The sequence below is a fragment of the Neodiprion virginianus genome, chromosome 4 (genome assembly GCF_021901495.1).
Source record: "Neodiprion virginianus isolate iyNeoVirg1 chromosome 4, iyNeoVirg1.1, whole genome shotgun sequence".
Classification (NCBI taxonomy): domain Eukaryota; kingdom Metazoa; phylum Arthropoda; class Insecta; order Hymenoptera; family Diprionidae; genus Neodiprion; species Neodiprion virginianus.
The window spans coordinates 14,732,505-14,757,429 of record NC_060880.1 but is presented as its reverse complement, the minus strand read 5'-3'; the positions used below and the strand labels follow the sequence as shown (position 1 = coordinate 14,757,429).

The window sequence follows — 24,925 nt, the reverse complement described above, 5'->3', positions numbered from 1 at the left end:
AGTATTCTTCCAAACATGCATTAGCTAGTTATGCCTGATTTTAAATTCCACTGCACGAAAATTATATAATAAACCGCCGGGGTGCCTGGCTATGCATTATAAAAAAAAAATTTTTTAAAAAAGCAGAATATTCACTAATTACTCAATCTTTGGCTTCCTGGGAGGCTGCTTCTAAAGCGCCTCCATTATTTTCATTCATAAGTTTATTTTTCAGCATATTTTCTCTCTTCTTTAGTTAGTTATTGTATACTAATAGTTATGCGTTTGCACAAGCTGCAACTTATGGCAAGAATAACGGAAAATCTAGCAGTGCGAAGGTTCTCGGAATTCTAGTGAATCCCCAACGGGTACAGGGAGCTCTCCGTCAAAGGCCAAAGATTTTATGGAGTGTGTCTTCAAAACTTAAAACTCTGCATTTCCTAATTACAACCTTGCATACTCTAGCATGGCGTTAGTAATCTTACAAATATTACTTGTATCCGTTGGTTCACTGATTCAAATTCAAGTCTATTATTTCTGGTAAAACTTGATACTACAGGCATGAAACAATACACAGCAAAACAATTACTAATACCAACATAATGCAAGTATGACACTATGCTTTAAATGAAAATGAAGAAGCAGCTCGAAGCCAATTAAATACAAGGCAGCAGGGGAAAAATTGAAGGGAACGAATATCTCTCTCTCTCTAACCTCTAAGAATTCTTGAACCTGCACAATACTAATATAATCACAGATTACAATTGCATTTTATTTACGAATATTGAAACGCAAATACAAGTCTGCAAGTGCAAAACATACACACGTAAAAGTAGAAAGCTTTTGCATCAGGCAGTAAAGCATTTTTGTATTTCAACAGAACGATAAAAGTATAGCTTTCTAAAATCATTTCTTACATCAAATATTAGTCATGTAATCTGTAATCATAATTTGTAGATCAAGATATTGAAAGAGAAAAGTAGAAAACGTAACATCCAGTATGATTGGCACGAGTATAGTGTCACAGTAATCAATTGAAAGATTCGTTTATACTTTGAAAGCAGATTCTGACAGGGTGAAACACCGCATTAAAAAATACCTGGTGCATTATCACTGTATTTTATCTTCACAACGAAGAAACAAGGAGCTTAAGTAAAAACACAAAATTTGTTAATGCCGTTTTGAAAAATCTAGGCATGCATGGTTCCAATGAATGTTTGAAAATTTTTCGCCGCAATATTCGAATAATCACTCTGATCAAATAATACATGCACTCGAAGAAAAAAACCTTTTTCTTTCTACAAAAACCGCTTCAAGAAGTGATATTTTAATTTGGATGATGATGTTTTTCTTACTTGGAGCAAGAAAGGATTCAACGACCTTATCGCATTAAGGATTTATTTTTCGGTGATATAAGAAAAGTATAGATTTCGGTTAGCAATCGCTTTTTCTAATTTCAACGAATCTTTACGTCTTCGAACCTGTAGAATCCGAAAAACAGATTTTTAGAAAAATGTCGGTCTCTCCAACAAGTTCCCACAATGATCTCTGAAACTGCTCGACGAAAAAATTTGAAATTAACAGGACTTTACAACCAAACAATGAATAAGAAAAATTGCCATATCCCGTTTAATTTGAACTCCCGGTTCTATGGAAAATGAATCGATTTTCAATGTTCTCCTGTTAAACATATACTTTTTCCTCTCTATTACTTTTTCTGAATGAACGATTATGTTTTTCCGAGTTGTATATTTATTTTTTTAAATGTTATAAATTTTTTGTTTTTCAATAATTTTTTTTTCTAACTTGTCTTTCAATACTTTTTCATTTAGCTGCCAAGTCCTGTCAGTTTCAGATTTTTCATTTTGTCGTTTTCGAGATCATCACGGAAGTTTGTCGGACAGAGCGGCATATTCTTTTCTATTCATGGTGGTGAAAAGTATCGTGAAAACTCTGTTTCTGGCTTGTTCAATTTGAACTTATGGTTTACATGCTTGTTTCGATGAAAGAAAAGGAAAAAAAAAATTAAAATAAATGTGTATATATATACACATCAACCTCTGCATAATGTCCAACGCCAATTTGTGTACGAGAAAAATTCTTGAAAATAGGCTGTTAAACAAAGTTCCCACTCATTACTGGCCAATAGCCCAGAACTAGTTCCTCAACCAATAACACGCGCATTACATACGCTCTGCTAATCGTATAGAAATAAAGTATGAGACAATGAAGTACATGTGAATGGGGGAACGCGTTGGAATAAAAAGTTATGCCACAGGCACTTACCGGTAGGCTGGTGTGTATATATCATGAAAACAAAAAAAGAAAAACTTGGTGGAAGAAACAATAATACCAAAAGTGAGAGTAGAATTTAAGTAGTAAAAATAAATAAGTAAGTTAGTATTTATTTTACGGAAATACTGATCGCAATTTTTATTAATATTTTCATCAACGTTATGCCGAATTCTCATCGTCATCTTCTCATCTTTATCTCTATGGCTAAGCGTATAGCAACAACAGGAAAAGCAATGGACGTCAGCTAGTGATCCTGCCAAATAAGTAGTAGGGTATTATGATTTTGTACAATTTCACGACAATCAATAATAGACTGTGTATCTGTCTCTGTTCACAAGCTTGTATAGCTTATTCATGCAACAATAAACAGGCTTCTTCAAACGTATCGAATCAGTAAAAATAATCGATAAGAATTCTACTTACATATAAGAAAACTGAAATACTTAAATCGGCCCTTTGTAGGATAGAAATTATACCTTTACACTTATTTAGCATGTTATTATCTCGTAGATGTTGGCAAAATAGCGATTAAAAAAAAAAGTAAAAAAAAAAAAAATAGAACGTATCATATAATAATACGTTTGAATTGGCTTCCAGCATTCGACGTCTCACCGCACTCTCTCGATTTATAGCCAATCTCACAACCAAATGTATTCTAGATGTAAAAAAAAGTAATTAAATCTATTTTTCCCACCGCAGTGGTCCGGTGGGGGGGGGGTATCACCACGAATCAACAATGGTACATATCGATATTATGATGTGTTATAAACACACCCCGTATATTCTTTCATCTTCGTCATTTGCAGCACATCACTCCCAAGATATGAGATTGGTTATAGAGCGGCTGAGTTTGAACTGTCAACCAGTGGTGACAATGGTCCAACTTTTCCCCTGGAGCCAGCCACTCTCTCTGTCTCGTAATGAACATCCAATGAAAGGCCTGAAATATACGTACATGTATTTTTAGAATAAAAATAGAATATTGTGAGTTAAAATAAGTAAATCAATAAATAAAAGAAGCGGTCTTTTGTAATATTGTATGCAAATGAAAACGTACGTCAGAGTTTAGTAAGACACTGAACACCTGGATGAAACGTTCCGTTTCGAGCATAACTGCGTTGGACATCGCAGGGATTGAGAGGAATTGAGGAGCATTTTTAGCGATTCATCATCACGATAAATGCTTGTCGGGTAAAGCGGTATGTTAACTTTGCTGTAATCTAAGGATGTTGGGAGTGGGAAAATGTCACAATCGATCAAAACGCGAAGTAATGAACAGGTAATTCTCAAATGAAACAGTTACCATAATGTGCATAGAATTACAATCGAGTGCTTCAAGACTGGGTGGAATAACCGTAACCATAGTCACAACACAACAAGATCAATGACAAAAATAGAGACGCGCATACACCCGCACGCACACACACACACACATGCCGTGCAAATCCAATTTAAACCGAAAGCATCCATCGGTCGTTGTATTTTTCTTTTTGGTTTTGTTTTTTGTAATCCTCAAACTTATAACGTACATTTTTGATATGCGTATTTACCGGAGGGCCTCCGGGATCCAGAAGGATGCGCCGATCCGAGCATAGTCGATCCTGAATCAGGTATAAACGCGGCGACGAGGAGTGCGCAGATTACCAAGAAGGCTCCAAAGACAAAAGGCGGTCCTGGTATGAACTGAAAAACGAACGATGAATAAGCACATTAGAGATTGATTGAAGATGCGCACGAAGCACATGGAAGTCTCGAACCAAGATAAATTTTCGTTAAACTTGCACTCGCCTGTGGAATTACCTCGAAATGCGTATTTGACGATGTTCCATTCGCATCACCTGGTGACGGCGGTTTCGGGGTGTTTCTGGGTGAACTCGAGGAGTCGTCGTTGAGGTCAACGTGAAAGAGGTAGAATATTACACCGAACATTGCGGGTCCGAGGCCGTTACAGAGACCTCGCATACCGGTAACCATTCCCTGGACGAGACCTTGCTTATCAGCATCTGAGTGCATCGAAACAAAGGCTGATATTGCGGGATACGTGATGCTCGAAACTGAAGCGAGACCTCCGGCGGCCCACATCATCCTGAAATTAATGATCATTTTCAATAATTAACAGTAATGTAGTAAAACTGAAACAATTGTTTTTAGAAACAAGTGTTTTATCTGTGAGAGCCAACTCGCAATAATATCGGAGATGATAATGGAAGTGGTAAAAGCATGGAAAGGGATATATTACCAGGTCTGCGAGCCAAATCCGTACCACATCAGCTGTAGCATCTCAAAGAGAAGACCGAGCATAATTGTGTGCTTGCTTCCGAGGGTCTTCATCAGAGGCCCAAGTATTATTTGTGCACAGACACTTAATATTCCAACTACCGCTATAAATACTGCCACCATTGTGGCAGAGAAACCCATTACTAATTTAAGGTAGACAAATATACAGCTATACTGGCCTGCTTCAGGCAAATAACTCAGGAATACGGTGACACATAGCATCAAAATTGTATGATCCTTGCCCACCTAGAAAAAAAATGCACCGGTTATCAATCTGATAATTCTGAAGGCAGAGCGCGGCTAAATGCGAATAAAAATATTGAATTTGCCAACCTTTCCCAAGGCTGCGAAGGGATCTGCTTGTTCCCAAGAAATAGGGGCTGGAGGACGGGCTTTTTCAGGCAAGCTTTCCGGCACAGCAACCAATATAAAGAAAACGTCTAGGATAGCAATGGCTGTTGCCAAAGCAACGGGGAAATTTTGTTCGTAAACTTCCATAAGGTACGAACCGAGCGCAGGACTAATTACCATACTAGCTGCGAACGTGGCAGACACCTGAAAAATAGAAAAATTAATCAATACGAAATATTGAATGCTGAGCAGTATACGTGAATCAAACAAAATCAAAATATTCTGCCCCTTTTTGGTTTTAAGCACCAAACTTTTTTATTTGTGCCAACAGCACACGACATGGATCAGATTACGAGAAGATTGCAAGTAACATGACGAGTGACGTTGTCTGAAGTTGCAGTAGATTACAGAAAAACATATGGTTCAAGCTATATTTTGATCAGTGTTAGATATTGGACATTCATGCCTTTCGTTATCTAATCAAAATGAACGCAATCTAATCCTTATATGGCCAATGTGTCACCAGCCTAGAATACAGAAAACGTGTTGAGACACAAGTGGACTTATAGGGATATTAATGCTGCTGACTAAGCAAATTCCAATCTAAGATTAGCCAATAATGACTGTTGGAAAAAAGACTCAGCAAGTTACATGTGGAATTTTATCGCCAGATTTGTAAATTTTCGATGTGCAGATATGCGCGAAAATACTTACCAAACCGTAAGCCAGAGAACGTTCGCTCTCCTCGGTGACGTCAGCGACGTAAGCAAAGACAACCGAGAATGTGCAGGCAAATACTCCGCTGATTGAAATCATGGCGAAAAACCACCATGTATTTATGCTCATGAGTGGTATAGGCGCACAGGTAAAAGCTACAGTGATAAGCAGGAAGAATTTCCTTCCCCAAACGTCGGAGAGCGCGCCGATCAGTGGAGCTGAGAGGAACGAGAGAATCCCTTTGATGCCCATTATCAGACCGTTCATCAGAAAGGTATGATCGGGAAATGTCTTGTTGAGAACGGCAATAATGGGCATTGTCAGCAGTCCCCAGGCAAAGAACTCCAGGAATATGACGACAAGGGCATGATAAACGCTGGCTTCGCCGATTCCCGAACTCTGAAACAATGGAAATGTAAAGAAAAGTTAGAAAATTAGAAGACATTTATCGGCAGGATGCTAGCAACGTCAAATTCTTACACAGCTGTGACGAAAAACTGAACAGTCGAATCAAATATTTGCACAACTGACTTCTCAGTGGGCGGCGCTGCTCGTTAAGCTATACAAATTTATACTACCAGCTGACCTTGAGATGTCTGTAGCAACGCTGAACGGGCGATAATAAGGGTGGAGGCTTAGTCAGCGCTGGCTCCTGGCCATCGTGAGCTTCGGAGCACGAAGGGCCCTCCGAGCCCCTGTCTGCACCAGGGGGCATCGCCCCTGCTCGCCCCTAAGTTTTCAATAGACGCATCTGCTCATCGACGTGATTTTTTTTTAAATCGAACCAGTGTTCTATAATGTCTCAAAAATGACACCTAAACCGTGCAAGTTTTTCAGAGCAGTAAATACCTCGTTGCGTGCCGTTTATTGGCCAGGAAAGACGTTACTGTTGGAGGTATCCAGCTTTTCTGTATGCTCTGAATTAATTTTATTCGCATTTTCATTGATATATAAACTTGATCATAATGTTCGTTTTGTTGAAAGATATTTGATTATATATATCACCGTATTTGACGGACGGATTTATAAGTGTGCCCTGTATTTACTAAGCTAACTAAACTTATTCGAACCAGTGTTCCTCTTAGGATCTATCGAAAAATAAATCCAAACAACTTGATAGATTTATTAGAGTTACGAGTTGTAAAGTTTTTCTTTTTCACTGTAATAATTGCGTGCAAAAACTAATCGAATGTCAAAGACTGTTGAAAGTAGTCTATTGAGGTTTGTTTGGCCATTGGGTATTATATTCTACATTACATCAGTGACGCAAATAAAATTCTTTCCAAAAGTTAGAATAATTGTATTACAACAGATGTCTTCTTCCTTGGCTGGAAAATAAAAAGTCGCGTTTTTTCTATTCCTATGCAAAATTACTTGTGGATATGGAAAAGCGATGCACCGAGTAAATATATAAGGGGAAAAATATTTTTATACCAACGTAACAAGGAGGGAATCTATCAATCAACGTAACTCATCACACACGTTTCATCACACAGTTGGTGAGAGTCAGATATTGCTAAAAATACACACGCAGCATTGGCTGAAGGCCTGTAAATTTTCGTTTGATTGAAACGCGCTGGTCCATCGACTGTGTCTCCGAAAATTAGTGAACGTCAACTGGGGAGGCGCGATGTCGCGGTTAAACTCGGTAAATTTTTGTCGAGGACCGTGAGAAACACGCTCGAAAATGCGACGACAATGCCGATGATATGCGGTGAAACGCGAATACACGGGGTTACGGAATCCTCGAATCATGAGGCCGTGGCGTAACTTTTTCGGCGAACGGAACAAATTCTGACGAGCGCATTTTAAACTGACGTCTGTCAGCTGTGGGCCAACGTCAGTCAACGAGTTGTCAATAAATCTCGCCCGGTAAACATTCGCCGCGTGAGTTGGACATTGCGTCTTAATAACGGCGATTTTCCTTCTTTCCTTCCTTCGTTCGAGAAGAGGGCGAAGTATCGGAGAATTTTTTTACGCAAGAGCACCACTACTGCGGTAGCATTTCCAACCCCCCTCCCGCCGCGAAGCTGGTGCCCAACTACCCTGCTGCGGCCCCGCCATCATCGGGATTTTTCGTACGCGCATGATTTCTTCTCGTCAGCCGCTACTTGAGGGCACAGGTATATCAGGCTGAAGTTAGTAACGTTAATCTAACGAAACCTCAGGCTAAAATGTTATCGTTATTGGGTAATTCAAGAATGACTTTCAAGGAGATGACTACAAAATAAAAATATTATGTTTATAATGGTTTATTACATTTCGGACATTTCTGAAGAGGCGAAGTAGCGATTTTCACAAGCATGTATCGTTACAGTAACAATACCAACTTCATCCTCATACAGATACCGCAAACGGGTTATGGGCATAGCCTGTTTGCGGTAATGTAAATACGAAGATCATCTCGGCTGATCGACCAATGCCTCGGGATGATTCCAGGGACGCCCGTGTGTGCGGGACGTCAACGCGATGGTGATTTCAGAAAGAGTGGGGAAACCGCGGCTGGGTTTTGGATGAGAATTAAAACCCCTCGACCACACGTCATCGGCAAGGTTATAATGATAACACGTATGTAATATCGTCGCTATCCTTGACGCGAATAACCGCATTGCAACAGGTAAAACAGCGAGTTGAGGTGAGTAATGCGGACAGGTTGCTGGTTGTTGGTTGGCAGGAAAATAGGGACGCGAGATAAAGACTGGGACTAATTAGTCTTGGAAAAGCTTGTTGCCGTACAAGATAAGGGGATATTTGTACACGGATCTATCGTTGGACGCGCGTCGCAACTTGACGAGCAAGTACGAGAACGATGCTTCAGCGTCGAGACGTCGCTGTGACGAATGATTTTCCGAGGATGATGAATCTCTCGGTTTTTTCTTTCCGTCTGTCACCCAGCTTGTCGATACCTCTCAACATTAAAGGAAAATACCAATTGAAATACGTACCGTGATCACACCATCCTTCATGATGGATTTTCGACTCCTGATTATCATCCCGACGACCTTCTTCGACACCTTAGCGGGCATACTAACGCACTGCACGCACCAGCTCTTTCGCTTTTTCAATTTCATTAAAAATTCAACGTTTATTCACCACATTTTTTCAATCATTTATCGTCGAGTACATAGGCCCGACTTATTACTCAATGCACTCTCATGGCGATATCAGTTCAACTGAACTTCTAACTTCAGACCATGCACCTACGGCGCCGCACATTTGATTAAATACCCGTCATACAGATACACCTAGCGGGATTATCCTCAATCCGCTGGCGCAACTCACTTCTTCGTCCATAGATTCATAAGTCTCAAGAGATGGGAAATCGCAAAAAGTGAAAACTCAATCAAATCTCCAATGAGAACTAGCTTAGGTTAATTAGCCAATTTTCACGTTGTCATCCCTATTATGTTTCTAAATGTTTTTACGGCGCAAGTTTCACCGTTCAAATAACCCAAATCGGCTTCGTCGTTACCGATAGTGGCGCTATGTAAAGAAAACTAGCGAGCGTTATGACGTCATGCAAGACCGCGCGCAAATGCTGAGGAATGATTAAGCAAGACCGTCAGCTGTTTTCGAAGAAAAACAAGAATGGCGGCAAGCAAAAGTGTCATTGTGCTCGCGCCGAATGGTCGCCGACAAACCGTGAAAGTAACGCCAAACACGACAATATTGCAGGTATGATTCATTTCTTAAAATTTGTTAAATCAACGTGATCACAGATATACAACTGATCCGGTCAATTATTCTGTAGATACTGGAACAAGTGTGTCAAAAACATGGCTACGAGACCGAGGAATATGACATCAAGTGAGTCTTACCAGGATAACTATGCTCCTTTCCATGCCTGCTTATGCGCCGATCCCTGAATATTTTGCCGCCAAATTATATCTCAGTCTTCGTCAACCCTCAGGCATTACAATCGCGTTCTCGACGCCAATGCCATCTTCCGATTTACCGGTTTACCGAACAACGCTCAACTGGAGATGGTACCTTGCACCAAAAAGAGACTTGACTCAAATGTGATGGTTGGCATTCAAACTGAAAGCGGAGACCGAGTGACAGGTGAATTTCAGCCTAGTAATTCCTTGGCTCAAGTTCTGAATCAGCTGTGTCCGGACCAAATGCTACCAACTGCAGCTCTTATCTACATGCATCGCGAGGTTACATTGTTACGCTAGTTTTCCGAGCCTGTGTAGCCTGTCATTGATCAACGCTCGATTAATAATTAAAAATCTCAGGTCTGCGGGTTGGACCTACTGGAACAAACGACGCTCAGATCGCTGGGACTGAACTGCGGCAGAGCTATGCTTAGATTAATTCATCGCGATCCTGAGCAACCCAGAACTCAGGCTCATGTGTCGGCTCCTTTGGCTGCAAGGCCGTCTCAAGAAAACATTGACTTGGCACGCCGTATGGCTGAAACTAATCGACAGACAGCGGCATTGCGAGGAGGCGCACAGAAAAATATAGATCCCATATCAGTCCTGAAAACAGGAAAGACTGTACAGCATCATACACAAGCTTCAGTTTCAGAAAAGATACCAAAACTTGATTGCGATCTGAAGGTTGAAGAAAAAACGGATGTAACTGAAACTGAAAACACAGGAATACCAATGGATACATCTGAGAGTAGTATAGAAGAATCAAAAGTTGAATTCGTAAGATTCCAATCTTTCTTTTCTCTCCACTTATTTTTCATTTCATTATATTCGCAGCACAAGAAATTAATTATTGATAATTTTTAGCTGGGAGATAGAAATGCCCTAGTGTTTAATCAGGCTGGAGCAGAAGCCTTGCCACGTAATGAATTACCCGACAACTTTTTTGACCTTACTGTCGAGGACGCTCGGCACTTACTGAAAGATGCTATCCGCCTTAGAGCAGAGCTGGATGAGGCTCCACTTCTAACTTCGGCTCAGAGACAATTGGACGAGAACAAAAGGATTTTGCATCATTTACATAAATATCGTAAAACCGTGATTAGAATTCAGTTCCCAGATCAATTGGTACTTCAGGGCTTGTTCGGCCCGCTTGAAACAGTTCAGGCAGTTAAAGAATTTGTAAAAATTTACCTTGCCAATCCTGACGCCGAGTTCATGCTTTGTAAGTATTTCTGCATACCTATATTTCTCTTTTTGATGCACTTCTTATGCAACTGCAAATCGTATTACATAGTTTTAATGAAACAGATACAACACCTCCACGTACTGTACTGGATCCCGGTGCACGGTTGGTTGACGCCAATCTAGTGCCCTCAGCTATACTTCACTACTCTGGCCAGTCTAGTTTGAAATCTGAACTAAACAACAAACTTACCGATCCCAGAGTTGCTGGTATTCAAGCAGTAAAATCTAGGTGAGCAGAAAAAATGGCTAATTGTGTCGCCACAAATACTTGAATAAATAATAATGATGATAATTTAATCCTTAGAATGGCAATGGCGCGGAGAGGTGTGGACAGTTTTGAGAATGAGGATATACCTGACATCAGTATGACACAGGAAAACAGACTGGAAAGGGTAGTAGAAACACCAAAGCAATCAGAACCCACACCTGGACCGAGTCATAGAAACCTTGCACATGCAACCAAAGCTAATGTACCGAAATGGTTTAAGCAGCCGTTTAAATAATCATTGAACCTTTTCTGAGATATCCTGGTATGGAATACCTCATTGAAGCAGTATGACTGAATAATGAGCTGTCATTTACGTGTTTACTATTGTTATCTATTATTAAAATACAGCAAGAGGAAAAGCTGTTATCCCGATTTTTCATGTTAAGACCCTGTAGTAGTCCTGCTTTTACCGTCCGAGCAAACTCATACCTTTTCTTCGTATATTAAATAAACAGAAGGGGTTCAAGTCTCGACGGTGCATCATTCTTTCGTAGCGGAATTCAGGAATGTTACTCGTATTCCAAAAATCATCAAAAACATGATTTTTTTAAACATTTTACTATTTCAACATTTCTCGCATCTCAGGGGCCAAAAGTGCATGGTTGAGATACTTTCCGCAATTCCAGCAAGAATGAGAAATAAAATGAGACATCGCAAGACTGCTTTCATGCAATATTAAGGCTGCTCAACGAAAACTAGGAATTACAGTAATTTTGTAGATAAAAGACGCTCTCACGCTGTGCTCGGGCGACCATACCAACCAAGGAACTTCGCGCCCAGCTGATCGCTAGAGCATTTTTTATTTACGAAATTATTTGTATCCCTAGTTTTCGTATAGCGACTTCAATATTGCATGAAAACAGTCTGACGATGGCTTATTTTAGTCCTCATCCTTTCTAGAATTGCGGAAGGTATCTCAACTGTGCACTTATTGGCCCTTGAAATGCGGGAACTGTTTAAATAGTAACGTGTTTCAAAAAACCACTCATCTATTTAATGCTTTTCAAGATATGAGTAACATTTTTGAATTCCGCCATGAAAGAGCGATGCACCGTCGAAGCTTCAAGCCTTTCCGTTCATTTGTTGATTTAATATCGGAGGAAAAGGGATGAGTTTGCTTAGTCGGTAGGGGTAGGCTGTGACAGGACCATAAATTAAAGATTGAAATGATTTTTTGTAACAATACAGTTCCTCACAGGCCTTTGTAAAACAATAAATGATCTTCAAATTTATCACATGCAAATCATTTTATATTTTAAATATGTCGTACGGAAACTTATATTGATTTTGTTCCTGTAGGGCTGAATTTGTGTAAGGTTGTTAAAGAAATTTTTATCATGAAGATACGTACAATTCTACGGCCTAGACTATCATCAGACCGTATGGCCTAATGGATAAGGCGTCGGACTTCGGATCCGAAGATTGCAGGTTCGAGTCCTGTTACGGTCGAAGCAAATTTTTTAGTTCTTCAAACAGTGTTTTCACGCAAGTAAATCGCGCAGCACATTCGAAAAATTCAGATTATCGTTTCAAAATCGATCCTGCAAATCCTAAAAGATTCGAAGAAGTTTGTTTTGCAAATCGATGAAAATTCAAATTATCCTTGAGCGGATGTCAATTTATCGCGCATTTTTTCAGCGTTCTATTTTAATTTTTAACTCTGCCCAGTTTCGAAATCTATTCTTTGCATTTGCGAGCATCATTCTCTGCAGTCAGTTGGTCGAGATACGATTTTTTGCCATTCCGTGCATCTTTAACGTGTGCGTGCAATTTCCGTCAGTCACGTGCGACAGCTGACAGCTGCATCTGCATCCCACGTGACCATTGCCGGCGCTGCCGTAGGCTGAATATCGAATGAACCGTTTCGATCGGCCACCCCTGCCCTTCCTTATCGATGCAGCTGCGTCGTGACGCACGATGCAACGGCTCGGCCAATGAGAAAACGCGGAGAGATGACCAATGGTAGACTAGGCTAGGTAAACGTTGTGGAAAATGTTCAAGTCGCTGCGGCTGACGAAGTGACGACGGAGGAGGCCATATTGTTTTACTGCAGTGTTTGTTTTGGTGCTGCGGTGGCCAGTCTTAAAATCCAGTTAAATCAGCCTGGAAACTTGTCGAAAGTCTTCGACGAGACCGCTAAACGAAAAGGGAATACTGTGCAATTTGTAGTACCGATATATTTTCGGGAAATAAAACGCCTTTTGTGGTTCCTCGGCGATTTTTTGGTGTCAGTCGCGTACGAGACTGTGAAGAGTAAAAATGGCCTGCGCCACCCTGAAGCGATCACTCGAGTTCGACCCCGTTCACAGCCACGTAAGGCCTTCGAAGAGGCGAAGATGCGTCCCGATGTGCATGTCGCCAAACACACCGCCGGCGAGGAATCAGAACCCATCAGCTTTCGGCGAAGTTACACAAAAATTGACGCCTGGTAATTATATTCGGCCATTTTTTTTTTATCACGGGGTGTTAAAGGGGGAAGCTAGCTGCAAACGTAATGTATAGCGATTTAAAACCCGTATATACTATGGACGGAGGCGTGAAGTGGGGTGAGGGGAGCGTAAATCATATGGAGATACCGACGTAACGGTCGCTGCTGATTTTCACTATTTTTACAAACAGCTTTCAAACTGGTTTTCCTCCACTCATCGCGCAATTTGAAATATACGTTAGAATGACCGTTTTTCTTCACAAAGTTTTTTCTCATTCGACAATTCCCCTCATTACCTCGGTGTTCAAACGCGCTTCTATGTCACTGAAAAAAAATTCTCCATTGTGTGAGTTTTGCGTACCCAGGCATTATTTCATTCAATAATGTCGAAGTTCGAAACAGGAGAAAAAGGACCAAGCCGAATCGTATGCTTGTAATCTTCATTTACGTATTCATCAGACATAATATTAGCATTTCCATGCTCAGTCTGATGCGTTACCACGAATCTATTGAAAATACCCATCAAAATTCGACCACCGCAAAGGCAGACTATTGCAACTTCACTATTTGCATAACTGTGAAAATTTTGAATGAATGCATGGAGTTTGTTACTCAACTTGAACATTTACATGAGAACTAAGCATTCTTACTAACCTCTTTCAGCCATTGCCAATAATTTGGAAATGATGTTGCAAAGACCTAATATTGTTTCGGTTTTCTTATTTATTATTTTCAAGTAATTTCACAATACGTAATTTGAACATCATCAATCAAAACAATGCCTGGTTGCAATTGTGATTGCGATCCGTCAGGCTTGATTATTCAGTCTAAGAAACTGAGGTCAGGTATCTGAATTGTTTACACCGATGCTGTAAAATGTTTTCATAGAAAAAATGGCTGCCAATATTAGAGAAGAGATCCGCAGGCTTCACCGACGCAAGCAGCTGCATTTCAACCCGCAAAACAACAATGGTGGAGATTCTTCAGATACTGAAGGTCCCGCCAGTCCATCGACTAGTGGGCCTAGTGCTTACAGTCATAGCCCAAGCGGAAAAGAAAAACCACTGTTCACATTTAGACAGGTGGGTGTATTTTCAAAATGAAGAATGAATGGATATCGACATAATTGTGAGATCGTTTATTTGCTACAAATAATGGTTAACCAACTTGTGTTTAGGTGGGATTGATCTGCGAGCGGATGCTGAAGGAACAGGAGACGCAGATCCGAGAAGAATATGACCAGATTCTCAACATGAAGCTCTCCGAGCAGTATGACGCATTCGTTAAGTTCACCTATGATCAGATTCAGAAGAGATTTGAATCTGCGGCTGCACCGAGTTGTGAGTCCTTGAATACTTGTAAACTTGTAAACTTGTAAACTCCTGATTTCAAGACTGGTGACTCACATGCATTGTGTTTTTTCTAATGTTTGATAAATTTGTAGATTTGTCCTAAAGGAGATTTGCCACTTCCACGGATGTGTTTCTTCAAAGAACGTTAGGTAAGTATCCTAGCATGTAAATTCTGTAAAGTTGAATCGTGACTTTACATGATAATCGTCTAGGTAATGCGGCGAATGATTCAATTGTTATTGTCAAAAGATACTCTAGTGGTTTTCTCATTACAGATTTCTATGATATAAGTGAGAAAATAATTTTGCTTGGAGTTATGAGGGAAGAAATGCGCGGTGATGTTACCTCGCTGTGGAGACGTGGGTTGATTAAATTTGAAAAGTAATTTCATTCGAAGTATAAAATAAACAGATGCAACAAAAAACATAATTAAATAATTTAACAAAAATATCAATAAATAAAAACATTTCAAAAAAGGTAATGAGGTGTGCGTATATATATATATGTGTGTGTGCCCTGCCATATATGTATATATATATGCGTATATAGGAAAGTAAGTTATAGAAGTAGGCTCACTTGCGGAGAGCGACCAGACTAAAAAAAATCGACAACGTATACTACTAAATTAACCATATTTGTACCATCCGGTTTTCAAAGTACGCTGTTATCAGGGAATCAAATAGAAAATTTACAAAGCTAAAGTAGCACAAGTATAAAAGTATTTGTAAATAAATTGCATACATGTGATCTGGTATTGATACTACATACACCGTGGTGGTGTGAATTTCCTACTCTTCGAATTTCCTGAAACCAATTTTTGCAAATTAATTGTAAAGCTTCTCGATAAGGATCTGATTACATACGATCGATTGTAACATCAATTTCTCCCAACTGACCAACAACGATTAATAACGTACAGAATAAGATTGGTGGTGGTCACAGTTACTTTGAGTATCGATCAATGATGTGAAATCTAAGGTGTAACGTGATTTATTGATATCGTCTGTCCCGATGAAATTTCTCTTGCAACAATTGATTATGTTATAATCATGTTCTAATATTTTTATTTCTCTACTCTCGCAATTACAATAACCAGTAAAATCTGCATATTTGGATGGTGATATATAGGTATATACGTTTTTGTAATGCTATGTTATTAGGTCAATCTCAAAATTATAAAGAATGTATTTTTTAACGAATATATTCCCTTATTTCGGGGTATTGCATTCATACTTTTATTAGAGCTTTTAATTTGTCATCTTGACCTTTCCCTCTTTAAACAAAAGTTTTCTGCTGGTAGAGAAATTTTTCATCCTTGCCTTATTTTTTCTCTTTGATTTTTCCTTTTTATTGAAATGTATCATTTATAAGTGTATTCTTAAATTATACGCGTTGGAAGAAGTAGAAAATTTATAAAAAGAACTGTGCACCATGCTAGGGCGAAAATTCAAAAAGAACTGATACTGTTTTCACATTTTGTCATTATTATTATTATTATTATTATTACTATTACTATTATTGTTGTTGTTATAATTTTTTCCCTGACAACAGCAACTTGCCATAGCATAATGAAATTAAATGCAGAATAATGAATATACATACTATTACCCATACATTTACTGTGCCTATTATTAGACATATTTATTACAATTACCCAACACTGCTATAATTATTACTTATTACTATTCATCGTAATTAAAAAAAAAAGAAAAATAATATTGAAAAAAAAAAAATTATTTTTAGTTGATAATGATTCTACATATGCGATGTTCGTTTTTTTTCTTTTTTACGTATACGTACTATTCATATACATAGGTATAAATTAGGCGCATAATTTTCTCAAGATGAATCCGATAATGATAATTCGTCTTGGTTACCATATATATTTCTCTGCTATTCACGCGGTTCAAAAATTGAACGAAAGATGATTTCTAAGTATCAAGGAAGAGACTTAGCAAAAGAGTATGAGGAGTTTATGAAAACAATTTTTTTTTTTTTGTTGAATGAAAATTTAAGGAGCCGTGCTTCGTTATTTGCCAAATTGAAATTCGTTAAGTTTTATTCGTTCGATCAACAGATACTTGAAACTAGTTGACTGGAGAACAAAAAGTAGTTAAATACAATTCGTCAATGATATTTGGATTTTGGGGCATAGTGACGACCTTGTTATTCAATACCAGGCAAGAATGCCACATCTTCTGATCTTATTACTGTATTTAGTTCAAGTGATAGCATAGTAACTTTTGTTGAGCTAAGAAAAACTTGTGGAACGAGAAACACTGCGATCCTTTGAAAAACGACTCGTATTTATCGTAGTACAACAAGGGATTAAATACTTGTACAATTATCTTATTACTCCTGCAAGACTATGCTGAAAACCAGATAAACTGTCATAGCTATTGTAAAACCTTAGGTAATAAATGTAAATTAATGATTGTGTAAGTCTTGAAATCAACAAAAGTTATTGCGCGAACTGTACGTTATAATAATTTTAATATTAAGAAACGTAAATAAATAAAAAAATGGAAGTTGTACGGAGTATTTCGTCAAGCAGCATAAATATATCCTGATGACAAGGAAGAATAAGTTACAATATTCTGAAGAGAAAAAAAATTATGAATGATGTATAAATATGGAAGGGAAAAACAAAACGAAAAAAAAAACAAAAAGAAATACAAATAAATTTAGTTAGTATATTGAATAATGAATAATACCTAATACTAATGATTAATAATGATTATATTAAGAAGCAACGATGAAGAAAACAGCTAAGGTAAATTCCTTGGAATAAATCAGGGAAGATTTGATTTCAATGATTAAAAATACCTCCATATTAATATTATGTAAACACTTATTAATGAAATAAATATAAACCTTAAGACTGATTTTTATCTGACTATCTATAAATAATTCCACATCCACTTTTGCTATGCTTCTATTTGTATAAAAATTTTAGCCCGCTTTTGTAAAACGTGCCGACGCAAATAATCAATATAGATCAATAGAAATTCGATATCGAATCGTTTTACCCCTCTAAACAAGGCTTGAAATACTGAAGTATGATCTTAATGAAAGTAGCTCTAGTTCTTAGTTCACTGAAGAGTACTTCAACTATTCTAAGACACTGTTGTCGCAGACTCTGAAGAATGGAGAAAGACATTGTCATAGAATGGGATGGAAGACGTCACAAAGCGAGCCAATTTCTTGAAATTCCTATATTCCGATCCTGTTAAGAGACTTATTCAATAGTATAATCGCATTAGTCTGGATATGGCTTCGTAGTAAGAAGCCCCATTAGATCTATAAGAGTAGATGTACGTCAGAGGGCCTCTGTCACTTCTGGGCGGGAAACAACGCTCGGTTACACAGATTCTTTACAGTCCGACACTATCGGTCAAATGTTTCCACTCTTGTTCTTGGCCTATGTCGTGGCCATCAAGGTTTTCAAGAAGACTACTCCAAATGGTGAGTTTCAAGTACCATCCAAAATACCTTCAGCACTCCGTAGTGACACGCTCCTATCTTCTGACCAATAGGCAAAGTCACCGTCTACCTTGGTAAGAGGGACTTCGTCGATCACCTAGAGTCGGTGGATCCAATCGACGGCATCGTCGTGGTTGAAAATGATTATCTACAAGGAAGAAAAGTCTATGGCCAGGTACGTGATGAATTTTTTCTAAACCACAATTCCACCCCGAAACCGAGACTCTTCAATCCTCCTTGAATCCAAGGTGATCACGACTTACCGCTATGGTCGCGAGGAGGATGAGGTAATGGGAGTGAAGTTCAGCAAGGAGTTGATCATCGCTCGTGACCAGATCATCCCCATCAAGAAAGAGAAGCAGGAGACGACTCCCATCCAAGATCGCCTGCTCAAGCGGCTTGGGCCAAACGCCTATCCCTTCATCTTCCAGTTCCCGCAGAATGCTCCGAGCTCCGTAACACTTCAGCCCGGTGATGACGACAGCGGAAAGCCTCTTGGAGTCGAGTACACCGTCAAGATCTATGTCGGGGAAAACGAGGAAGACAAGGTACAGCGGTTTTTATACTTACGTTACGTTATTAAGATTAGCGTCGTTTTCATGCACATTACACTCTGCAATAGGGACACAAGAGGTCGTCGGTCGCTCTGGCTATCAAGAAGCTGCAATTTGCCCCGGCAATGCGAGGACGCCGCCTGCCGAGCTCCCTCGTCTCTAAGGGCTTCACCTTCTCCCAGGGAAAATTGAACCTCGAGGTAACGTTGGACAAGGAGATCTATTACCACGGGGAGAAAGTCTCTGCCAACGTCATTGTTACCAACAACTCTCGAAAGGCAGTCAAGAACATCAAGGTACATGGTGACAACCCTCAGCCTCTATTTGGCAGAGAGAATATCATCCTCACGATGTGTCTTTTACTCTCCGACAGCTCTATGTTGTCCAACATTGCGAGGTGACAATGGTGAACGCTCAGTTTTCACGGCATGTTGCAAGCTTGGAGACCCGCGAAGGCTGCCCCATCACACCTGGTGCTTCGTTCACGAAGCAGTTTTATCTCGTTCCATTGGCCAGTAGCAACAAGGATCGTCGCGGTATTGCTCTTGACGGACATCTGAAAGTGAGGGAATTCATGATCCTCCCTGTATCGGCATATCTAAGTGTTCATTTTTTTTTAGGACGATGACGTGAATTTGGCCTCCTCGACATTGGTTGCTGAGGGAAAATGCCCTGCAGAAGCAATGGGTATAGTCATTTCGTACTCCGTTCGCGTAAAGCTGAACTGCGGCACTTTGGGAGGTGAACTTGTCACAGATGTTCCGCTCAAGCTGATGCACCCTGCTCCTGGTTAGTTGAGTGGCTGAACATTATTTTACCTGAGTACGCTTCATATCTTAATCGTCATTTCTTCTGCGACAGGTGCCCTAGAGAAGGAAAAAGCAGTTTTGAAGAAGAGCAAGAGCATCGATCGTGCACGCTATGAAAACTCTTGCTACGCCAATGACGACGACGACAACATTGTCTTTGAGGACTTTGCTCGCTTGCGTCTTAACGAGCCAGAATAAAACACCGAGGAGTATACGCTGCACATGCTATGAAAAGAATGTAAATTTATCTACTTTTGCAATGGATATGCATCGTAGACGACTTCGCACTATGAATATTCAATTGTTGAAATTAGTCGCACCAATTTTACGTTTGCAAGTGAGTCATAGAAGATCGTTAAGTCTTTATTCTAATCATGCGTCTATTCTCATTTTCGAGTTGACAGCTTGTAAGGGCAAAATATGAAATTGCCTGGCGTAACAATGAAAGAATTTTGAAATGCAAGTACGAAAATGTAATCCTTTCAGAAGTATCAACAATCAGAAAATCTGATCAGATTTTGTTGATGTTACCACGAATATTCTGAAAGCCGATGACATTTTTGTATGATCTAATGTATAGGACGTGAAGAAAAATTATTGAGGGGGAAAAACGATGCGCGATGCCATTGCTTGTGTGATATTATGCGATGCTTGGGTTCTTTTCAAAGCAAGCAATGAAAAGTAAGTAGTTATAAACCGAATTGTAGAGTGATATATCAAGTCTCGTAAGTCAAGTTATAATGTACATAAAGTTACCTCAAATAACTTGTTTACGATAAAATTATTACCTATTGAATTATCGAAAAAACTGATAAAAAGAAAAAAAAACGAAAAATATGCAGAAAATCCTTGTTCTATCATCCCCAAATTTGGGTTCGATTGTGGTGGTCGAGCAAAAATTTTGAAATAGACGAGCAAAAAAAAAGATATCCCCAAGTAAGTTTTACTTATTATCCAGTGCTTACATAAGAAGTTGGTAGGGAAAGAAAAACATTTAATATAATATAAATAATGATATTTCCCGTTCTTACCAGAAGTGACATGTATTATTATTGATTAATTATTTTAGTTCTTTTATTGTTAATAATTCAGTGTTATTTATTATCACGTATTCAATATATTTTCTTGATCAATATATCGTTAATTCCACATGTTATTGGATTGATATTATTGTATATTAGGTTTCAAGTATGTTAATAAATTCTTAAATTTGACCAGTCTTTCATGGCAATTATAGCTCAGTATCACATGAGTCAGCTGTTAAAGGCAAATTACAAAACACGGAGCTGTGAACAATGGATTTTTATTATATTCATACTTATACAAAATATTCTCATACTCCACGTATATGTGTGTAAATTCACAGTCATCGTACAATTTAATTTAAAAATATAACTCTCGCAAGCTGTTTTCAGACTAATCGTACATGTGCGAATAATATTCTTGATACGTTTGAATGTAAGCTTCTTTCTCTGCCGGCGTCATATCGGCAATCAAAGTGTCATTGATATCTGTAATTGAAACTGTTTTCCCTCCCACACTAACCGTGGGCACCAAGTCGTCGTCCTCTGAATCCATCGTCTCCACATCACCTGAATCGTTCAAAGAAAGTGTCTCAAATAAGAGTCTTAAAAAGCTGAGAAATACAATCATCTTGCAGCAATTACCCATATCGATAGCCTGTATCTCCGTAACATCCTCATTATCGCTACTGTCACTAGATTCTTGAGGTATTACAGTCTTAATGGCATTGGCAGCATTAGTCCCTCCTTTTTTCTCGTGCGCCAGTAGCACCGACATTATGTCTTCGCCCTGTTTATTCGTTGCGTTCGTTGCATTCGTCGCGTTCGTTGCAGCCTTATCAAGAATACTGTCCTGGCCTCCAACCACGTCCGTCTGAAATAACAAAAACAACTTTCTCAAATTCAGCTTTCTGAAATTCGTTGCCGAATTCACATTTTCTACAATATCATCATTTACACACCTGCGATCCATCTGTGTTTACCACAGTGCTTTCCATCATCCAAATCGGCCTCTCTTTTCTACGATTGGCAGTGTTATCATTGGCCGATTCATCGCCGATGGTAACATCCACTCTCGTATCTTCGACAGCAAATCCAGACGACCTCGTCGCCTCTCCTGACCATTGTTCACCCGGAGCACGAAGCCCAGTTTGCTTCCTCGTATCGATGCTGTAATGTCAATCGAATATAAAGTTTACTTGTCATTTGCAGCTGTCCAACAAGAGTGAAAATTATATTTTTATTGCTAACCCTCGTATGGTATTGATGTCAACAGGTTCAGGCTCGAGAATTTCAGGTGCCAATTTTATACCCTCGACTTCTCGCAGCAGAATGTAGAGTGGCTCTAATTGTTCGTTAAATTTTGCCAGAAGTAGCCTGGAGTCTTTTTTCGGAAGAGCAGATTGATCTTCCTCAACGATGTTCCGACAATAAGTACATCGGAACTCGTCTGTTGTCATATCAAAGAGTTGATCTGCCTGTGAATAAATATTGTTTGCCATAAAAAAAATTGAAATTGTGATTGTGTCCATCAAGACGTTTGTCTATCGCTAGATTCACCTCAAGGTCCGTGAAAGTCTTAAGACAATTTGTGCACTTGAAGCTGGCTCTGCTGGTCGCGTCTCGTTCTTCCGTTTCCATTTTCTTACGCATGTGATCCAACTTATACTTGACAACGTTGACAAAAGTCTAAAGGATTAATATTAAAATTCAAAATTTAGCAGGCATGTTGGAGGGAAAATCTGAGACAATTTTTACCTTGTAATTGATGAAATAGTAGTTCACTTTCTGCGCCTTTCCATCAGATCCAGTTTCCATCTTAAGTCTAACTTGAATGAATTTGTCATTCCTTAGCGTAGATATTCTAGCTCTCAACATTTTTCGCTCGAATTTTAGCAGCTCGCATATGTCGTCCTCCTTCATACCTGATAGAAGGATACAAACAAAACTACAGTTGAAACTTTTTAGTTGGCTGGGATGAGCGATGCCAAATTAAATAGATTTAAACTTACAGGGATTTCTGACCAGCATGTCAACGATTAAGGCATCCTCTATGGTATAAAAACCGCGAACAACAAGCCGTGCTAGTTGTTTCAAACTGCTAGGCACTTCGGTGACAAATCTTTCCTCCCCACTCATTTCTCTGCTAATAATTCGAATACAATAATTCCCACCATTTACTCGGACTGTTAGTGAGAGGGATTTTTTTAGGGCGTTGATGTGGTCTCATGCATTTCTTAGGTGTAAAAACATTCAATTCGTTATCTACTTATTCGCCATCACAACGATATTATAACCTTCAACTATCGGAAAAACCCGGTTCTTCTTATTTCGACGGCCTATTTGCAACTCCAATTAACGAATATTGCCGCATTCTTAATTAACAGTTCCAGCGGTGGTACGATCACGGATGAATAACGCGTAATTGCATAGTTTTTCGGAAATTTAACACAGGGTGCATCGACGGCTAGAGTCGTTATTTGAGGTTATGATGCCGCGTTCGGAGGGGAGGTGGAGCTTGTCAAACAAAAACTGTACCTAGATTCCGCTCCGCCGGTTGCTGTCAGGAAATTCAAGTCAGAATTCGAATGTAACTGTACAAATGGCAGCGATCGATAAGGTCAAAATAATCGTTGTCGGAGATTCTGGTATAATTATCCTCTGCTAACTTATCACTTACCCATTGACGGCATTCTTCGTTCTTAGTATCATTCGCTAAAAGAATCTGTTCACAGATCGCGATCACCACGTATACGCAATTCACTTTATTTAATATTTTCTTCGTTTGCATCGCCGCTTTACCGTTCCTCCGGCAATAAATCGTAGATTTAATTTGGTTACGAATATATTCATTCATGGGGAAATCACGAGGTTTTTAAGGTTATTTACCCATCTATGCACTGTACATGCATATTTTGATCCACTTTTGTTGTTACTTATTATATAAACGGTCTGTAAGCAAGTCTTCCTTTTATTTTTACAGGTGTTGGAAAAACCTCACTGACTCATTTAATATGCCATCAACAACCGATAGGGAATCCGTCGTGGACAGTAGGATGTTCGGTTGAAGTAAAGCTGCATGAGTACAAAGAAGGCACTCCGAATCAAAGAAGATACTTTATAGAGTTGTGGGACATCGGCGGTAGTCAGAATCACCAAAATACGAGATCTGTATTTTACAATCCGACAAATGGTATGCAAAGTACGGTGTAAGAATCTCAGAAATATACGTGATAAACTTGTTTTCTGATTATAACAGAATTTTCTCATTTTCAGGTATTATCTTGGTTCACGATCTGACTAATAGAAAGTCGCAGCAGAATCTCCAGAAGTGGCTTCAGGAAGTTCTAAACAAGGACGGTAACCATTCCAAGTCTAAATCTTTCGACGACTTTGATCCCGAACAGTTCGTCGGTTCAACACAAGTAACTATTATTTAATTGGCTGCTTACCCGATGAAATGAGAATCTGTCAACTTTGAATGATGGCTTGAGAATTGCTTACGAAAATGTATAGTTTTACAAATTTCATTCATAGATTAGTAATGTTTTGACAATTATCAAAATTAAAATCACCTCACAAGAGTCAAAACCTGAAATTTTATTTCCAGATACCAATTTTGGTAATCGCAACAAAGTTTGATCTGGCCGCAGAAGTGAGGTCAAGTGTTCATCGACGTTCATCTACAATTGCTGAGGAATGTGGAGCGGACGAAATATTCTTGGTAATAAAATTAAAAGGCATACGGTTGATGCCAAATATTGTGTATGTTCGTTTCATTGGGTTGAAATTAATTTTAATTTTTAAATTAAAGATTTCTTTGATCATTGTCAGGATTGTCATCAAGTCAGATCCTTGGCTGCAGGCTCGAGTTCTTCGGTGAAGCTGAGCCGATTTTTCGACAAAGTTATCGAAAGACGGTATTACTCAGCGAGAGAAGGAATCAGCCCAGACAAGCGAAGACTACCAGTATACTCTTCGCAGTATAGTCCAAAATTTTATCACAATGACTGAACGAAGACCCTCCACATCATATTTATTGTAATATATTTCACTTTACTCTCCCTTGTACCCTATTTTACGGAACTACAAAAAAAAAAAAAATATATATATATATTTCTGAATAAAGAATCAATACATTCAGAAGCTCACTTGAGACTCGAAGGCCGTTATCAATTCCGTATTGAGGGGTTTTAGTCTTGAAGCAAAAGAAACTGATTTTCGCAGTTACTGTGAAAAATTGTTTCTTCTTTTCCTTTCATAT

At 39.0% G+C, this 24,925-nt stretch overlaps 6 protein-coding genes and 1 non-coding gene across 14 annotated transcripts; 5 read left to right on the top strand and 2 right to left on the bottom strand.

The window, feature by feature from the left end:
- Positions 1 to 3,018: 3,018 nt before the first annotated feature.
- On the bottom strand, positions 3,019 to 8,824 carry LOC124303731 (hippocampus abundant transcript 1 protein). Of its 7 annotated transcripts, XM_046761316.1 has the most exons (9): positions 7,054 to 7,652; positions 6,206 to 6,707; positions 5,617 to 6,018; positions 4,885 to 5,106; positions 4,514 to 4,797; positions 4,063 to 4,360; positions 3,825 to 3,957; positions 3,332 to 3,494; positions 3,019 to 3,214 (listed from the first exon to the last, which is right to left on the bottom strand). In XM_046761316.1, the coding sequence occupies exons 2-8, from the start codon at positions 6,332 to 6,334 to the stop codon at positions 3,340 to 3,342; spliced, it is 1,623 nt and encodes a 540-aa protein (XP_046617272.1). In that variant the 5' UTR covers positions 6,335 to 6,707; positions 7,054 to 7,652; the 3' UTR covers positions 3,019 to 3,214; positions 3,332 to 3,339. The 7 variants fall into 7 exon arrangements, with proteins under 7 accessions (XP_046617272.1, XP_046617273.1, XP_046617276.1 ...); XM_046761317.1 differs by lacking the exons at positions 6,206 to 6,707; positions 7,054 to 7,652 and adding an exon at positions 8,565 to 8,824; XM_046761320.1 differs by lacking the exons at positions 6,206 to 6,707; positions 7,054 to 7,652 and adding an exon at positions 8,565 to 8,824 and having other exon boundaries at positions 4,075 to 4,360.
- Positions 8,825 to 8,879: 55 nt separating this feature from the next.
- On the top strand, positions 8,880 to 12,245 carry LOC124303732 (tether containing UBX domain for GLUT4). Its single transcript, XM_046761323.1, has 7 exons — positions 8,880 to 9,294; positions 9,371 to 9,426; positions 9,530 to 9,779; positions 9,858 to 10,277; positions 10,365 to 10,722; positions 10,809 to 10,974; positions 11,050 to 12,245. The coding sequence occupies exons 1-7, from the start codon at positions 9,208 to 9,210 to the stop codon at positions 11,246 to 11,248; spliced, it is 1,536 nt and encodes a 511-aa protein (XP_046617279.1). The 5' UTR covers positions 8,880 to 9,207; the 3' UTR covers positions 11,249 to 12,245.
- A 144-nt stretch (positions 12,246 to 12,389) lies between these two features.
- On the top strand, positions 12,390 to 12,462 carry Trnar-ucg (transfer RNA arginine (anticodon UCG)). The gene has a single exon. It is a non-coding gene; the product is annotated as a tRNA-Arg (tRNA).
- Positions 12,463 to 13,019: 557 nt separating this feature from the next.
- LOC124303741 (akirin-2) lies at positions 13,020 to 17,684 on the top strand. Its single transcript, XM_046761339.1, has 5 exons — positions 13,020 to 13,441; positions 14,330 to 14,523; positions 14,619 to 14,781; positions 14,886 to 14,942; positions 15,069 to 17,684. Exons 1-4 carry the CDS (start codon positions 13,273 to 13,275, stop codon positions 14,894 to 14,896), a joined length of 537 nt encoding a protein of 178 aa, XP_046617295.1. The 5' UTR covers positions 13,020 to 13,272; the 3' UTR covers positions 14,897 to 14,942; positions 15,069 to 17,684.
- Positions 17,685 to 18,109: 425 nt separating this feature from the next.
- LOC124303738 (arrestin homolog) lies at positions 18,110 to 20,859 on the top strand. Its single transcript, XM_046761336.1, has 7 exons — positions 18,110 to 18,258; positions 18,330 to 18,451; positions 18,525 to 18,824; positions 18,899 to 19,126; positions 19,204 to 19,392; positions 19,451 to 19,619; positions 19,692 to 20,859. The coding sequence occupies exons 1-7, from the start codon at positions 18,192 to 18,194 to the stop codon at positions 19,835 to 19,837; spliced, it is 1,221 nt and encodes a 406-aa protein (XP_046617292.1). The 5' UTR covers positions 18,110 to 18,191; the 3' UTR covers positions 19,838 to 20,859.
- LOC124303737 (general transcription factor IIE subunit 1) lies at positions 20,212 to 23,534 on the bottom strand. Its single transcript, XM_046761335.1, has 8 exons — positions 23,342 to 23,534; positions 22,674 to 22,807; positions 22,420 to 22,586; positions 22,222 to 22,350; positions 21,913 to 22,139; positions 21,624 to 21,831; positions 21,307 to 21,535; positions 20,212 to 21,231 (listed from the first exon to the last, which is right to left on the bottom strand). The coding sequence occupies exons 1-8, from the start codon at positions 23,371 to 23,373 to the stop codon at positions 21,056 to 21,058; spliced, it is 1,302 nt and encodes a 433-aa protein (XP_046617291.1). The 5' UTR covers positions 23,374 to 23,534; the 3' UTR covers positions 20,212 to 21,055.
- Positions 22,810 to 24,817, top strand: LOC124303740 (rab-like protein 3). Of its 2 annotated transcripts, none has more exons than XM_046761338.1 (5): positions 22,810 to 23,309; positions 23,645 to 23,854; positions 23,938 to 24,086; positions 24,272 to 24,385; positions 24,476 to 24,817. In XM_046761338.1, the coding sequence occupies exons 1-5, from the start codon at positions 23,264 to 23,266 to the stop codon at positions 24,542 to 24,544; spliced, it is 588 nt and encodes a 195-aa protein (XP_046617294.1). In that variant the 5' UTR covers positions 22,810 to 23,263; the 3' UTR covers positions 24,545 to 24,817. The 2 variants fall into 2 exon arrangements, with proteins under 2 accessions (XP_046617294.1, XP_046617293.1); XM_046761337.1 differs by having other exon boundaries at positions 22,811 to 23,309; positions 24,496 to 24,817.
- The last annotated feature ends 108 nt before the right edge of the window (positions 24,818 to 24,925 follow it).

Excerpts from the sequence above, each read along its gene's own strand:
- LOC124303731 (XM_046761315.1), bottom strand. The coding sequence starts at position 6,334 with ATGCCCCCTGGTGCAGACAGGGGCTCGGAGGGCCCTTCGTGCTCCGAA. Across the intron at positions 5,107-5,616 it reads GTTCTCTGGCTTACGGTTTG|GTGTCTGCCACGTTCGCAGC; the intron begins GTAAGTATTTTC and ends TCTATTTTTCAG. Across the intron at positions 3,958-4,062 it reads ATTTCGAGGTAATTCCACAG|TTCATACCAGGACCGCCTTT; the intron begins GCGAGTGCAAGT and ends TTCGTTTTTCAG.
- LOC124303732 (XM_046761323.1), top strand. The coding sequence starts at position 9,208 with ATGGCGGCAAGCAAAAGTGTCATTGTGCTCGCGCCGAATGGTCGCCGA. Across the intron at positions 10,278-10,364 it reads AAGAATCAAAAGTTGAATTC|CTGGGAGATAGAAATGCCCT; the intron begins GTAAGATTCCAA and ends GATAATTTTTAG. Across the intron at positions 10,975-11,049 it reads ATTCAAGCAGTAAAATCTAG|AATGGCAATGGCGCGGAGAG; the intron begins GTGAGCAGAAAA and ends TTTAATCCTTAG.
- LOC124303741 (XM_046761339.1), top strand. The coding sequence starts at position 13,273 with ATGGCCTGCGCCACCCTGAAGCGATCACTCGAGTTCGACCCCGTTCAC. Across the intron at positions 13,442-14,329 it reads TACACAAAAATTGACGCCTG|AAAAAATGGCTGCCAATATT; the intron begins GTAATTATATTC and ends ATGTTTTCATAG. Across the intron at positions 14,524-14,618 it reads CACTGTTCACATTTAGACAG|GTGGGATTGATCTGCGAGCG; the intron begins GTGGGTGTATTT and ends ACTTGTGTTTAG.
- LOC124303738 (XM_046761336.1), top strand. The coding sequence starts at position 18,192 with ATGTTTCCACTCTTGTTCTTGGCCTATGTCGTGGCCATCAAGGTTTTC. Across the intron at positions 18,825-18,898 it reads GGGAAAACGAGGAAGACAAG|GGACACAAGAGGTCGTCGGT; the intron begins GTACAGCGGTTT and ends ACTCTGCAATAG. Across the intron at positions 19,620-19,691 it reads GCTGATGCACCCTGCTCCTG|GTGCCCTAGAGAAGGAAAAA; the intron begins GTTAGTTGAGTG and ends CTTCTGCGACAG.
- LOC124303740 (XM_046761337.1), top strand. The coding sequence starts at position 23,264 with ATGGCAGCGATCGATAAGGTCAAAATAATCGTTGTCGGAGATTCTG. Across the intron at positions 23,310-23,644 it reads AATCGTTGTCGGAGATTCTG|GTGTTGGAAAAACCTCACTG; the intron begins GTATAATTATCC and ends TTATTTTTACAG. Across the intron at positions 24,087-24,271 it reads AGTTCGTCGGTTCAACACAA|ATACCAATTTTGGTAATCGC; the intron begins GTAACTATTATT and ends TTTTATTTCCAG.
- LOC124303737 (XM_046761335.1), bottom strand. The coding sequence starts at position 23,373 with ATGATACTAAGAACGAAGAATGCCGTCAATGG. Across the intron at positions 22,587-22,673 it reads CATGCTGGTCAGAAATCCCT|GTATGAAGGAGGACGACATA; the intron begins GTAAGTTTAAAT and ends TCCTTCTATCAG. Across the intron at positions 21,536-21,623 it reads TAAACACAGATGGATCGCAG|ACGGACGTGGTTGGAGGCCA; the intron begins GTGTGTAAATGA and ends TTGTTATTTCAG.